The 14,991-nt window shown below is 46.0% G+C and overlaps 1 protein-coding gene across 2 annotated transcripts in view; it reads left to right on the forward strand.

Moving 5' to 3' along the window:
- Nucleotides 1-13,176, forward strand: part of CAPSL (calcyphosine like) — a 36,604-nt gene extending 23,428 nt beyond the window's left edge. Inside the window, exons 2-6 of one of the 2 annotated variants that reach the window (XM_083154890.1) lie at nucleotides 4,633-4,769; nucleotides 4,992-5,169; nucleotides 5,786-5,995; nucleotides 7,377-7,480; nucleotides 10,039-13,176. In XM_083154890.1, coding sequence (XP_083011016.1) covers nucleotides 4,633-4,769; nucleotides 4,992-5,169; nucleotides 5,786-5,995; nucleotides 7,377-7,478 — 627 coding nt within the window. In that variant the 3' untranslated portion in view covers nucleotides 7,479-7,480; nucleotides 10,039-13,176. The remainder of the gene's footprint in view (nucleotides 1-4,632; nucleotides 4,770-4,991; nucleotides 5,170-5,785; nucleotides 5,996-7,376; nucleotides 7,481-10,038) is intronic. The other variant, XM_083154896.1, reaches the window with a different exon arrangement.
- The last annotated feature ends 1,815 nt before the right edge of the window (nucleotides 13,177-14,991 follow it).

The following is a 14,991-nucleotide window of genomic DNA, read 5'->3' on the forward strand; positions in this document are numbered from 1 at the left end:
TCTCCTGTCCTTCTGCTTCTGCAGTGAGCGGCAACGCAGAGCAGTCACAGCAGGAGAGAAGGAGCAAGTGCAAAAATTAGGGGGGCAAAACTGTGGGAGCCCAGCCAGATCAAAGTCAGCAGCACTTACAGTCACTGCTGCTGCGGCAGCCGGGTCCTGTGTGCACTCACTGCAGGCATGAAACTGAAAGTAAACACAATATCATTTACTTTCAGTTTCTTCCCTGTAGTGCTGTCCGTGCACCCGGCAGCCAGATGAAGATGGGGCTAGTATTCTCAGCCCCTGACACCCCTCACCAGCCTTTCCACAGGGTTTAATAAACCAGTCAGCAGGCTGAGGCTCTGGAGGAGCTGGACAGTCCGAAAAGGGGGCGGGGCCAAACGGCAGGCCCTCAGGATGAATGGTGAGTGTGACAAGGTGCACTCTATGTATCTATTTATCTGTGTAACTATTGTATTATATATGTGCATTGGTGTGACTGGCTGTGAATAGGTGTGTGACTGTATATGTGCATTGGTGTGACTGGCTGTGAATAGGTGTGTGACTGTATATGTGCATGGGTGTGACTGGCTGTGAATAGGTGTGTAACTGTATATGTGCATGGGTGTGACTGGCTGTGAATAGGTGTGTGACTGTATATGTGCATTGGTGTGACTGGCTGTGAATAGGTGTGTGACTGTATATGTGCATTGGTGTGACTGGCTGTGAATAGGTGTGTGACTGTATATGTGCATGGGTGTGACTGTCTGTGAATAGGAGTGTGACTGTATATGTGCATTGGTGTGACTGTCTGTGAATAGGTGTGTGACTGTATATGTGCATGGGTGTGACTGGCTGTGAATAGGTGTGTGACTGTATATGTGCATGGGTGTGACTGGCTGTGAATAGGTGTGTGACTGTATATGTGCATGGGTGTGACTGGCTGTGAATAGGTGTGTGACTGTATATGTGCATTGGTGTGACTGTCTGTGAATAGGTGTGTGACTGTATATGTGCATGGGTGTGACTGGCTGTGAATAGGTGTGTGACTGTATATGTGCATGGGTGTGACTGGCTGTGAATAGGTGTGTGACTGTATATGTGCATTGGTGTGACTGGCTGTGAATAGGTGTGTAACTGTATATGTGCATTGGTGTGACTGGCTGTGAATAGGTGTGTGACTGTATATGTGCATGGGTGTGACTGGCTGTGAATAGGTGTGTGACTGTATATGTGCATGGGTGTGACTGGCTGTGAATAGGTGTGTAACTGTATATGTGCATGGGTGTGACTGTCTGTGAATAGGAGTGTGACTGTATATGTGCATGGGTGTGACTGGCTGTGAATAGGTGTGTGACTGTATATGTGCATGGGTGTGACTGGCTGTGAATAGGTGTGTGACTGTATATGTGCATGGGTGTGACTGGCTGTGAATAGGTGTATGACTGTATATGTGCATTGGTGTGACTGTCTGTGAATAGGTGTGTGACTGTATATGTGCATGGGTGTGACTGGCTGTGAATAGGTGTGTGACTGTATATGTGCATGGGTGTGACTGGCTGTGAATAGGTGTGTGACTGTATATGTGCATGGGTGTGACTGGCTGTGAATAGGTGTGTGACTGTATATGTGCATGGGTGTGACTGGCTGTGAATAGGTGTGTGACTGGCTGTGAATAGGTGTGTGACTGTATATGAGCATGGGTGTGACTGGCTGTGAATAGGTGTGTGACTGTATATGTGCATGGGTGTGACTGGCTGTGAATAGGAGTGTGACTGTATATGTGCATGGGTGTGACTGGCTGTGAATAGGTGTGTGACTGTATATGTGCATGGGTGTGACTGGCTGTGAATAGGAGTGTGACTGTATATGTGCATGGGTGTGACTGGCTGTGAATAGGTGTGTGACTGTATATGTGCATGGGGGTGACTGGCTGTGAATAGGTGTGTGACTGTATATGTGCATGGGTGTGACTGGCTGTGAATAGGTGTGTGACTGTATATGTGCATGGGTGTGACTGGCTGTGAATAGGTGTGTGACTGTATATGTGCATGGGTGTGACTGTCTGTGAATAGGTGTGTGACTGTATATGTGCATGGGTGTGACTGTCTGTGAATAGGAGTGTGACTGTATATGTGCATGGGTGTGACTGGCTGTGAATAGGTGTGTGACTGTATATGTGCATGGGTGTGACTGGCTGTGAATAGGTGTGTGACTGTATATGAGCATGGGTGTGACTGGCTGTGAATAGGTGTGTGACTGTATATGTGCGTGGGTGTGACTGGCTGTGAATAGGTGTGTGACTGTATATGTGCGTGGGTGTGACTGGCTGTGAATAGGAGTGTGACTGTATATGTGCGTGGGTGTGACTGGCTGTGAATAGGTGTGTGACTGTATATGTGCGTGGGTGTGACTGGCTGTGAATAGGAGTGTGACTGTATATGTGCATTGGTGTGACTGGCTGTGAATAGGTGTGTGACTGTATATGTGCGTGGGTGTGACTGGCTGTGAATAGGTGTGTGACTGTATATGTGCGTGGGTGTGACTGGCTGTGAATAGGAGTGTGACTGTATATGTGCGTGGGTGTGACTGGCTGTGAATAGGTGTGTGACTGTATATGTGCGTGGGTGTGACTGGCTGTGAATAGGAGTGTGACTGTATATGTGCGTGGGTGTGACTGGCTGTGAATAGGTGTGTGACTGTATATGTGCGTGGGTGTGACTGGCTGTGAATAGGTGTGTGACTGTATATGTGCGTGGGTGTGACTGGCTGTGAATAGGTGTGTGACTGTATATGTGCGTGGGTGTGACTGGCTGTGAATAGGAGTGTGACTGTATATGTGCGTGGGTGTGACTGGCTGTGAATAGGTGTGTGACTGTATATGTGCGTGGGTGTGACTGGCTGTGAATAGGTGTGTGACTGTATATGTGCGTGGGTGTGACTGGCTGTGAATAGGTGTGTGACTGTATATGTGCGTGGGTGTGACTGGCTGTGAATAGGTGTGTGACTGTATATGTGCGTGGGTGTGACTGTCTGTGAATAGGAGTGTGACTGTATATGTGCGTGGGTGTGACTGTCTGTGAATAGGAGTGTGACTGTATATGTGCGTGGGTGTGACTGTCTGTGAATAGGAGTGTGACTGTATATGTGCGTGGGTGTGACTGGCTGTGAATAGGTGTGTGACTGTATATGTGCGTGGGTGTGACTGGCTGTGAATAGGTGTGTGACTGTATATGTGCGTGGGTGTGACTGGCTGTGAATAGGTGTGTGACTGTATATGTGCGTGGGTGTGACTGGCTGTGAATAGGTGTGTGACTGTATATGTGCGTGGGTGTGACTGGCTGTGAATAGGTGTGTGACTGTATATGTGCGTGGGGGTGACTGGCTGTGAATAGGTGTGTGACTGTATATGTGCATGGGTGTGACTGGCTGTGAATAGGTGTGTGACTGTATATGTGCATGGGTGTGACTGGCTGTGAATAGGAGTGTGACTGTATATGTGCATGGGTGTGACTGTCTGTGAATAGGAGTGTGACTGTATATGTGCATGGGTGTGACTGGCTGTGAATAGGAGTGTGACTGTATATGTGCATGGGTGTGACTGGCTGTGAATAGGTGTGTGACTGTATATGTGCATGGGTGTGACTGGCTGTGAATAGGAGTGTGACTGTATATGTGCATGGGTGTGACTGTCTGTGAATAGGAGTGTGACTGTATATGTGCATAGGTGTGACTGTCTGTGAATAGGAGTGTGACTGTATATGTATGCATACTGGTGTTTGACTATGTATATATGACTGAATGTATGCATAGGTGTATGTATGCATATGTGGGACTATATATGTGTGATTTTATGTATATTGTGTACGCAGTTGCACACATGCAGACAGGCTGACGGGGACCGGGGGGAGGTTGGGTGCTGGTGGGTGACAGAGATCCTAGTCTCAGCTACTGCTTACTGTCCCCATGTTAGCGGTTAATAGATGCTGGGGGGGGGGGGGGGGGCACTGCAATCTTTGTCGCCTCCGGGCACCTGGTATGAACTTACGCCACTGATTTCAAGAGTGCCCCACAAAAAGAGTCTTCTGGGGGACCCCACGCCGTTTTGTTTTTTTAATGGGTAAAAGGGTGACTAAAATATAGACGCATAACCCATCTATATAGAAGTTTAGTCACCCTGCCGGCTGCCTTAAGTTCTATATAGACGGGTTTGCATCTAAATTTTACTCACCCTGCCAGCTGACTAATTTCGCGTATATAGCGGTTTGCTATAATTATGCCCTAACCCAGCCCATTATGATAATTTTGCTCACATATGACGTGTCATAGCCCAAATCGAGTGTGTACGGTGGTACAATCTTTTTCTTGCGACTGTTTGGATGGGAGTACATCGGACGTCGCAAGTAAAATTGTACAGGTGTGTACACGCGTGATCGGCTGTTGTTTGTAGGCGGTCCGACGGTCGCAAGAAACAGGGATTGTATATATGTGTACCCAGCTTAATTCCCTTTAATTTTCTTAAGCACCTGATTACATGTGTTGGGCAGCACCTTATTGTGTCCATCCGTTTGTTGCTGCTGTTGCAGACTAGCGTGCTTTGTCTGATTTACTGCTATTGTTTACATCATTTATGATCCCATTTGTGTTCTGTAGATGTCGGGCACCTCAAGACATGACCACCAAATGGCCATGGAGGCGAAGAAGAACCTGGCCAATTGCACAGATCCTCTAGAGAAGCTCCGCCTCCAGTGTCTCTCCAGAGGCTCTGCAGGGATCAAAGGCTTGGCGAGGTGAGCTGAGAACACCGAGCGCTGGGGGGACATCACTCAGCGCTCATCAGATACAGTAGATGATTCTGTACCATGTGACAATGCTTTGAGGAATAAAATGAAAAAGTAAATATTTCATATAGTGGATGGTGAATTTTCAGTGTATTTCATTTGGTGAGAGGATATATGTAAATTGATCACTGTATTGTGTTCCGCTGATACTTAAATACTCTGTTTCCGCAGAGTATTTAAAATTATGGATGACGATAACAACAGGAGCCTTGATTTCAAGGAATTTGTAAAAGGACTGAACGACTACGGTGTGTATGTTGACAAAAACGAAGCTCAGGAACTTTTCACAGTGTTCGACAGAGATGGTAGCGGGACGGTAGACTTTGATGAATTCCTGGTTAAGTTACGGGTGAGTCTCTGTGATGGGAAAACCGATGTTTCCACTTGTAACTGTCCTCTATTTGTAGTCTCATTGCCATTTGTTACTTGTCCCAACTACTCTGCCAACAGGTAACAGGTTAGGAAACATCCCAAGTCACCCAATTTAGGCTGGAGTCCAGATTTCAGAGCTACAGATGTGTCCTCATACAGCTAACGTCATTACCCCATGCACTGCAAAAGACATGGCGTGAGCGAGTTGGCAGTTCCTATGCAACTCCGCAAATGTTGGGCGTCTATTTTTCCAGAAAATGCATCTTATTTGCATAGCTATGTGAATAGGACACTCAAGCAGACCTAGCTACTTAAAATGATATGCAGCATGCCTATATTCCAGACATACACAGAATATAGGCATGCTGCAAATCATTTTAATCAGCAAGTTGACTATGAGTCTTATTCACATAACCTTATTACACCCCCCCCCCCCACCCCCTTGTTTGGAACAGTCTATAGCTTGTTACATGCTATGTATGCAGTTAATGTGATTAGTTGCATTGTAGCACACCTCCCCCCCCACCTCCCCCCGTACTGTTTTGAATGACCAGGAAACACTTTTTGATGGTAAATTATCATTTTGTCTCCAGCCGCCTATGTCCAATGCGAGGAAAGATATTATCATGCAGGCATTCAGGAAGTTGGATAAATCCGGAGATGGCGTCGTGACCATTGATGATTTAAGGGGAGTATATAATGTAAAACACCATCCAAAATATCAAAATGGGGAATGGACAGAAGATCAAGTTTTTCGGAGTTTTCTAGATAACTTTGACTCTCCCTATGATAAAGACGGACAGGTCAGTGGCTACATGTAATTATCTATGTTGTAAACAGCTCTTTCATGTAAGTAATAGAGATGTGTCTGCAGTCAGCTTACCGGGGGTTTGTGTATGTGCGAATATGCTCATGCACAAATGCCGGGAGCTATGGCGAGTGTCGCAGGGCCATTGGCACCAGAAGGGGCGGGAAGGAGGTGGGCAGGGGGCGACAGCAGGGGAATGGCCAGCGGTTTATGGGCGTGCCCAAACACTGGGTGTTCCACTGCTAACACAGGCGTGTTGAAGCCTGCTTGGAGCGTTTACCTGTTCGCTAGGCTGCGATTACACGATGCCGATCGGACAGGTGTGAATCAGGCCCACTATTCCAACCGTTGCAGCTGCATAGTCCTTAACCATTTCAGCGGTATGCCCAGAAATTTTCCAGGCTCAGCTGCGCTGCGGCCGCGGGCTGTCCCGGAAAATGTTTGGGCATACTACCAATATGCAGGTGTGCACCACTGGTGCATCACTGCTTGGGGCACCCTCCCCCCCAGTGGTCACTCCCCCCTCCCTTCCTGTCGTTCTCCGATGCCCCTCCTCTTCTCCGGCAATCCTACGCCGGAGTTCCACTACCCCTGCCGCCATTCGCTGCATTGAGCATGTGCTGGTGGCAGGCCCTGCTCGGGAAACTTTGGGACTGCTCTAGAGTTTGTGCGCCCGAGTCCCCCAAGCCGCTCGAACATCCCTGGGGAACTCCGGCATACAATTACCGGAGCTGAGGGGTGGGGGTGGAGCGACAGGAGGGATGGGGAGGGGGGGAGTGGTCTGCCCCATCTGTGGTGGGTATTTCTGGGGCAGGAAAAACCTGCCCTGGTTGGTATGTCCCGCTGCAGAAAAACCCACCACTCAAGGGGTTAATTAATAACAAGATCATCATTAAAACAATGACGGATGTAGACCAATGATGAGCTACAGTTACCTGCTATTTTTTCCATTTTCTTTTTGTATGTTCTGTCAATAATAATTGCATTTCTCTATTCAGTAAAAGCTAAGCAACAAGATGGGATTGTGAAAGTGGTGGCTCCGCTGGTTGAGGCGTGATAGTGCCGGCCATAGTTTTGTGACGATCGCCTGGGTGTAGTAGATGTTTGAAGAGATACCAGCCAATCAGCGCCTAGCTGTCATATTTCAAAAACAGCCCGTAACATGGCAGGACCTGATTGGCTGGTGTATTATCTCACTCCACTGTATCACCCTCCAATGCTTAGTACATCTCTACCAAAGGAGGAATATATTAAATTTTTATCATTTCATAATAACATAATACTTGTTTTTATTTTCTCCAGCTCTCCTTGTGTGTTTTTGTGTGTGTGTGTGTATAAAAAGAAAAGGTTTTCTTCATATTTTATTTTCTAAACAGGTCACCCCAGAGGAATTCACAAACTACTACTGTGGCGTCAGCGCTTCGATCGATACCGATGTTTACTTCATCACCATGATGAAGAACGCCTGGCGACTATAAGTGTATGATCTTAAATCACACCAGATATCTTCGGGTTCTGTCGACTGGGTTATAACATAAGCGAATGACAAATAACCACTCCCTGATTTTACTAACCTTCATTTAATCACTACTGGTTTCCATTTCCTTCTCCAGTCACAGGTCTCCTTTTCTTGCATTGCCAGTTGGGGAACAGGGCAGGGCTCGCTAGGGGGCTCAGTGCGACCGTTACTGGGACCCTGCACCAAAGATGACTGCTTCAGTGTTTTTTTTTCTTTTTCTGTGTGTCCAGGGGCCCCAAGAGTGGGGTACTAATTACCCCTTGGCCAGGTCTTAATGGAGGGGCTCCAGTGAGGGCCCAGATCCTTCCCTATTAGCTGCAGCTCTTCTCCTCAGCCCAGCACATGTTGCTGTGTGCTGGGGTGCAGTGTGACCAGGGAGGTGCTTAGAGTACTATTCTTTCTGTTTTTATTCAAAGGCTGTGTGGCCACTCCTCCTGTAATTAGGCCACACCCCCAGCAAAATACCTGGGCTGGCCAGCCTCTCACCTGCCCTGCATAAGTCCTATTTGTTTAACAGTGGGGCTAATAAGTGAAACCTTTCCTACACCCCATGTAGCAAGGTGACACCCCCTTAATGTTGTACCACCGCCCATTTATCTGGGTGCCCACCTTTTCCACTTGGTGAGAGTTTGCAGAAATTGTGAAAATTTCGGAGTAGATCTCCAGCTGTAGTCTGGCCACCCCTGGGTTAAGACTATGTTGACAATAACCAAGTCTGCACGGATACAAAATATAGACTACATCCTACTGAATTCTATACAATACAGACAGCATCCTAGTGGCCATCATACAGTACAGAAAGAATCCTAATGACCTATCTCCACAAAGAGGATCCTTGTCACTGTTCTACAATACCAAGTGCCCGATGACCTCCATATAATTCAGCATTTTTGTGAGTGCCGCAAACTATAACCTCCACATTAACATAGCGTTGACAAATCTGTACAGCAAACTAATTAAGACAGTTTGAAACGATTTCATCGTTAGGACGCTCTGGGCAAAGCTCTAGAGTCCCACCCTTCCCAGAGTGTCAGTCCCACCCTGCTAGGTGTGCTTAGGGACAATGACCGACACAGGCGGCGCTGACACTCTGTTATGGCACTGAAAGCAGCAATTAGATTTATGGCAAAAACAACTTCATTAGTGCTTTACAGCTAACGTCGATATCGCCCGAATAGCGCCAGGATTCGCAGATTGGAGTTCCTGTAGGTAACATTCATCATTACTTTATTCTTACTTTAATAGTCTGTGCAAATTGCGTTTCAAGACCATTGCGGCACTTGCGCATTGCGACTGAAGGAAACACGCTGAATGATGCAAAACCAAGAGGCACCCCCCATCCCTCTGTGGCTGCTTATACATAATGCAATGTTATTATTAATATTGGTATAAGGTAATAAATGGTATCTTTAACACTTTATCTTTCTTTCACAGTGAATATGGTGAATTTTCCCTTTTAACATTGGTTTGGTGTTGGGTCTTTCGTTGAGTTGACTTTAAGGGCCAGATTCAGTTAGCCATGAACTAGATTTCGCAAATGTTTAACCCGGGTAAAACCTGCGGATGCATCTTTCTGACGTTTAATTAGAAATCCACGTTAATGAAATTTCAGTTTGAAACTGTGACTTGTAGTCTACAGTACATCACTAAAATAGTACAAACATAGGAAACGGTCCTTACATTAACATCACATTTATTAACGCGCGATGTTGGCACGATGCCCGGGCCTGGTCCTAATTCAATTGCGCAAGTTAATCCGGTTTTACTGAGGCAGTGCTTCACAGTACGGAACTGATGGCTAATTGAATCTACCCCTAACTGGCAAATACAGGGTGTTCCATAAAAAAAAGTATACACACTTTCATTTATTATGACTCGCTCAAACTTTATTTTTGTACTTTTTTTTTTGTACACCTGCAATAGCTGAAAATTCGACACTTGCCTTTTTAACTTGAGTATAAAACTTATATCTTAGTAAACTTTGCATTTATAATAAATCAAGTGTGTATACAAGTTTACATTACGTGGTCATTAATCTTGTTCTCTGATTATCATTTTTTAGCTCCTATTAATGAATTTAAAAGGTTATTTACCTAGATATAAACATCACTGGCATTTACTGGCATATAGACTAGTGGGTAGATTTATTTAAGCTTCTAAAAATGAAAAGTGGTGTTGCCCTTAGCAACCAATTACATTAGAACAATCATTTTCTATGATGCAATAGTGCAAGGTTGGATAACCTTTGGCCCTCCAGCTGTTGTTCAATTGCATATCCCAGCATGCCCTGCAACAGTTTTAGGATGGCCAAATAGCAAAACTGTAGAAGGGCATGCTGGGATGTGTAGTTCAACAACAGCTGGAGGTCCAAAGAAATCCCCACAGAAAAGAAATTATGCGAAATCTGGTTGCTATGGGCAACAACACATTTTTAGAAGTAAATCTACCCCTTAATCTTCTTAAATTCACTCTCATACTGTGCTTGAGACTAATTCTGTGTTCCGCACTTCTCGTTCCAGGTAACAAAAGAGGAATTCATAAACTATTATTCTGGCGTTAGCGCTTCCATTGACAGCGATGTATATTTTGTACTGATGATGAAAAATGCCTGGAAATTGTGATATATTTTATTTTTTTAAGATGGTGTTTTGTGAGTTTTGCTGGGGGTGCAGAAGACATTACAGACGGAAATCTGCAGGGCACAGAGGGAAAATTCTCCCACAACCAATTTGTATGTTGTATGATTGTTTTTATATGGCATTTGGGGGAAAAGCTACAACCATCTTTGCACCCCAGGTCTGGACACAGAACTCCTTATAGCTGAAGACTGTTGGACCTGCTCCGTTTGGGACTTTGCGTGTGTCTCGTTGAAAACTGCTGTAAATCTGCTTTAATTACATTTTGCTACATAGTAAAGAGTGAATATTCCACTGTGTACATCCAAGAACTTTGAGTGGTTGTTAGAATACTGTATTCAAACTTTCCAACGGTCATGATTTTTGCAGTGTCCTGCAGTGGGGTGGGGGACGGTTGGGAATCCGACTCGCTTCTATTATCAGGAGACGTGGTGCTGTCGGCATGGCCAGCAGCCACCAGAGCACTGGGCATGCCACCAATAGGGACAAAAACTGGGCCCTTTTCTGCTGCCTTATCGGATTTTCAGGTGCCCTGCTGGTGTCCCGATGGATGCAGCCTCAATGTTGGAAGGTATGCTTTACCCATACCTCCCAACAATCCCTGTTTCAGCGATGTCAGTGTCCTGTGGGAAGGTGGAAGAATGGAGCATTTGATCAGCACCTGCGCTGCAAGTTCTCATGCACACGGCATCTAAATAGTACAGGGAGGTGAGCTTGGGGGCGTCCCAGCTGCTCATGAAGTGCTGTCCACACCCCCAAATTGATGAAATTTGGTAGGGTAATTTCCCTACCCTGAGGCCACACCCCCCTTTCAGGAGCAGGAGCCCTGTTTTACAGTCGGGATTTGTTCGGAGGTACGCTGTTGTTTAGTTTTTAGTGAGATAGAAGTAAAAGATGTTTCCGAAACATATGCTCAGAAAAATTAAAACTTTACATTTAGATGGAGCGCCAGATTCCGTGCGCTGGGGAGAGCCGGCGGAGAGGCACTCCATCTGATGGGGATGCGTGGGGAAATCCCTGCCTGTCTCCACTTCAGGCAGATGGGCAGGATTAGGGGGGATACAGGGAGGCGGCGGGGAGCATCCCGAGGGTGGCGGAAAGCTTAGTCAGAACAGGGCGTTCAAGCGTCTCATGCATGTGTGCCCCCTTCCGTTGGATAGCGGGGGATTGCGCAGCCGGCGGCTGGCGATTCTATGGCGATGAATTATATTTTCACGCCATCACTGAACTGCACCTACGTGAGAACACTCCATGACCACCCAATTCCTGTTGCGCTGACAGGGGCTGTTTGGTGCGACTCACAGATGTGCATTGATTTGCTGCCCAGCTTCCTGATCAATCATAAAACACTACAGTATGGACGGAGATCACATGCACTTTAGTCAAAGAATGCTTTGTGAAATGCGTGTTAATTGATTGTTTTCTCCACCTTAGAATCACAGACCACACCCCTCAACATTCCCCCCCCCCCCCCCCCTCCATGAGGGCTGCTTCCAGAAATTTTCCAGGCTGGCTTTCCACCCCAATTCACCTCTGCACCTTTCTATGTATTGTAGGCTGTCAAATTTAATTGGTATGTGGTCAACAGTAATTCAGTCGACACTCAATAGGTCCACCACTATTGGTCGACATGTCAAACGATGACACACGAAAAAGTTTTTTAAATAAAATATGTGCCAAACGTAGAGGGGCACCGTGCCTGAAGCATGGCGAGTGAAGCGGTACACTTATACGGTGTCCATGTCGACCAATGTCAAAGTAGACACAAAAAAAAAGTGAAAAACTCACGTCGTCCTTTTTATGTCAACCTTTTCCATGATGGCTTGTTGCTTGTGTCAGCCTTTCCACCATGTCGATCTAAGCCATATCTACCCTTTTCATGTGTCAGCCTATGGCCAAAAGTGGACAGCCTAATTATTGTTGACTAGTGTGGCCAATCCCGGGATCGGGATCAGCGGGATCAGCGGGATCCCGGGATTTGGCCTAAAAAAGTCTGGGATTCCAATCCCGGGAGTATCCAATCCCGGGATTTCGGGATTAGACTGCGCATGCGCAGTGTAATGCCGGGCAGCTTCTGAGCACTCGCTCAGATGCTGCCCGGCTGTTCCCGTAGAGGTCACGCTGCACAGGCCACACGTCACCAGTCACCGCCCTCCTGCCTCTTCTCCTCCCACCCGCCGGCCTGCCTCCGCCCGCCCGCCTGCTGACTTCTAAGGAGGTGCACCTGCCGGGAGGCACCGTGCACCTCCAAACCCACTCCCGGCCGCCCGCCCGCTCCCTAATGTAAGTAAATGTGAGGGTCGGCCGGTGTGGGTTTATTGAAAATAATGGCATTTTTGGTGCGGATGCCAATCCCGGGAATCCCGGGATTGAGCATTTTTCAATCCCGGGATTGAAATAATGCCCCGGGATTGGCATCCCTATTGTTGACCCCTATGACGCATACCCAAATTGACCAATAACCTTTTTTTTGCCATTTAAAACCTTCAGTCCACAAGTGCATTAGTCTAGGTCTAGGTCATGTGTGGCACTTTTGCTGCTGTGGTACTACACTTCCCAGAATGCCCACCCATAATTAAGCAGTTACGGCAGATTAAATTGTGGTAAGGCATGCTGGGATGTGTAGTTCCACAGCAGCTTAAGTACTGGATATTTGCGACCCCTCTAATAACCTATTAGGGACCACATACTTGGTCCCAGAGATGATTAGCTCTGACACTTCCTCGTCTCCCATGATTCTTCACACTCACATCTGTTAGAAATGACTGGCTGATGATTGTAGTGCAAGCCAAGGGTATAGCATTGCCACCGTGCTTACAATTGGAGAAGGGAGTGAGCACAGTTTGGGAATTGATTATTACCTTTTTTTTTTTATCATTTTGCTTCGTTTACCAGTTGGTGATGATTTCATTTATGCTTGATGGTTGTTCTTTGTACATTTTACAGTTATTTAATCTGAATATTTTTGCGATCTGCTCATTAACTGCTACAATTCAGTAAAGGTGGCCAACTATGACTTTATTTGCTGACTTTTATTTTTATATATCTGTGGAGAAAATAGAGACATTTATAAAAATGTGTCATCCTGATGACAGTGTGTAATGTTCATAATAGGTCAATCTGACTTTTCGGTGGTGAATCGCTGATCTAGCTTCCCTTCACCTCTGGGTCTATGCAGGTTCATTGAGGTTACTTGAATGCGTCAGTAAAAAAAATCTAGCAAAGGTAAAATGTTTACAAACGTCAAGTGAGAAACATTCGCTAGGGGTTTGTAACCACTTCCTGTCGTACACTGACAGCATTGGGCTGAGGCTGAGTCTATCGTACAAAAAGAATATAGTATGTTATACACATTTTGTGAAGACCACTAAACCTTAAAGATTTATTTCTGAATAGTTTGCCACATTTACAAAGACTTATGTAATATTAAAGATATGTGACCCATTATTTAATCTTGGGAGGATTTTGCCCTTATGAACAGTAGACTTAAGGTCAAGTAAAGGTTATTTACTACCTGCAGGAAATGTGAACATACAACTGAATATTGCACATAGACAGTGGAGGCTTAATTCTTTTTAACCAATTTGTAAGGAACCAGTGATATCATTAAGACACTGACTAATATTCATGATGTCTGACTTATATGCATGAGGGTTTTCTAGTAATGATAAAGTTCCTAATAAACTGATGAGTTCCATCCTTATATATATTAGATCATCCCATAAACTGTGTGCCTTATTATGTATAGGTGATATTTTAAGCTAGCCTTGCACTGTTACGCTACTGTGTGGGTACTGGCGTACCAAAGACAGGTATCAATTAGTTGGATTAACCCAGTAAGTGCAAAGTCTAACACACCAGGGGGTATTCTCCAGGGAATCCCACCTTCTGCCTGGGTTACCTGATCTCTGAGATTGGCTGGGGCTACACAGGAATAGCAGACCACAGTCAATAATCAGGAAATTGGACTGACCTGCAGATGTACCAGGAGCTGGGAGAATGCAGGCCAGCTGTTCAGGATTGCAGGAGCTGGGGGAGTGCAGGCCAGCTAGTCTGGTGTTGCAGGAGCTGGGATATTTCAGGCCAGCAATTCAGATGTGCAGGAACTGGAAGATTGCAGGCCAGCTATTCATCTGTGCAGGAGCTGGGAGATTGCAGGTCAGCTTTTCAAATGTGCACAAGCTGGAAGAATGCAGACCTGCTATTCACAAAGTAAACAGACAAGGCAGAGGATTTTTCATTGGAACCGAAGGATGAGAGAGCATGCAGTGTGCGATCACCAGCAGGAAGGTACTGGCCGGAAACAATTTTAAAAGAGAGTCACTCCAATCACTGCAGACAGTTGATTTACTCAGGAGTGGAGACAGGTACCCTGCTGCAGCAGCACTAGCAATTATGTAGCTAGGCAACCAGGGATGCAGAAGTGATCCGACATTGCGATTGCTTAGTACACCCAGGAGCCAGCACTGCTAACAGGGAGACACACAGCACTGCTGGCAGGGAGAGATGGGCACCGGGCAGCCCACAGCTGCCGCAGAGCGGCGACTAACACGCACAAGGCAAAACTGCTACAACATGATGGGTATATAGGCGGCAGAGCCATCATCTCTTCTGGCATGAATGGCTATTGTAGTCAGAAGACTATAATGGTAATCTTTGGTCATGCTGATAATGATTCAATAGGCTTCGAGTTGCTTTTGGCAATAAACACAAAACATGCAGAAGGTCTGGAAGTCATCTTTATACAAACTTATATGCAATTTAAAGTCGAGTTATGCATTCTCCCAAGGCCCAATCCAGGATGATGGTGGATGAGAGGATAGTGTTGTATTTATG

The sequence above is a fragment of the Crinia signifera genome, chromosome 1 (genome assembly GCF_055691185.1).
Source record: "Crinia signifera chromosome 1, ASM5569118v1, whole genome shotgun sequence".
NCBI lineage: Eukaryota > Metazoa > Chordata > Amphibia > Anura > Myobatrachidae > Crinia > Crinia signifera.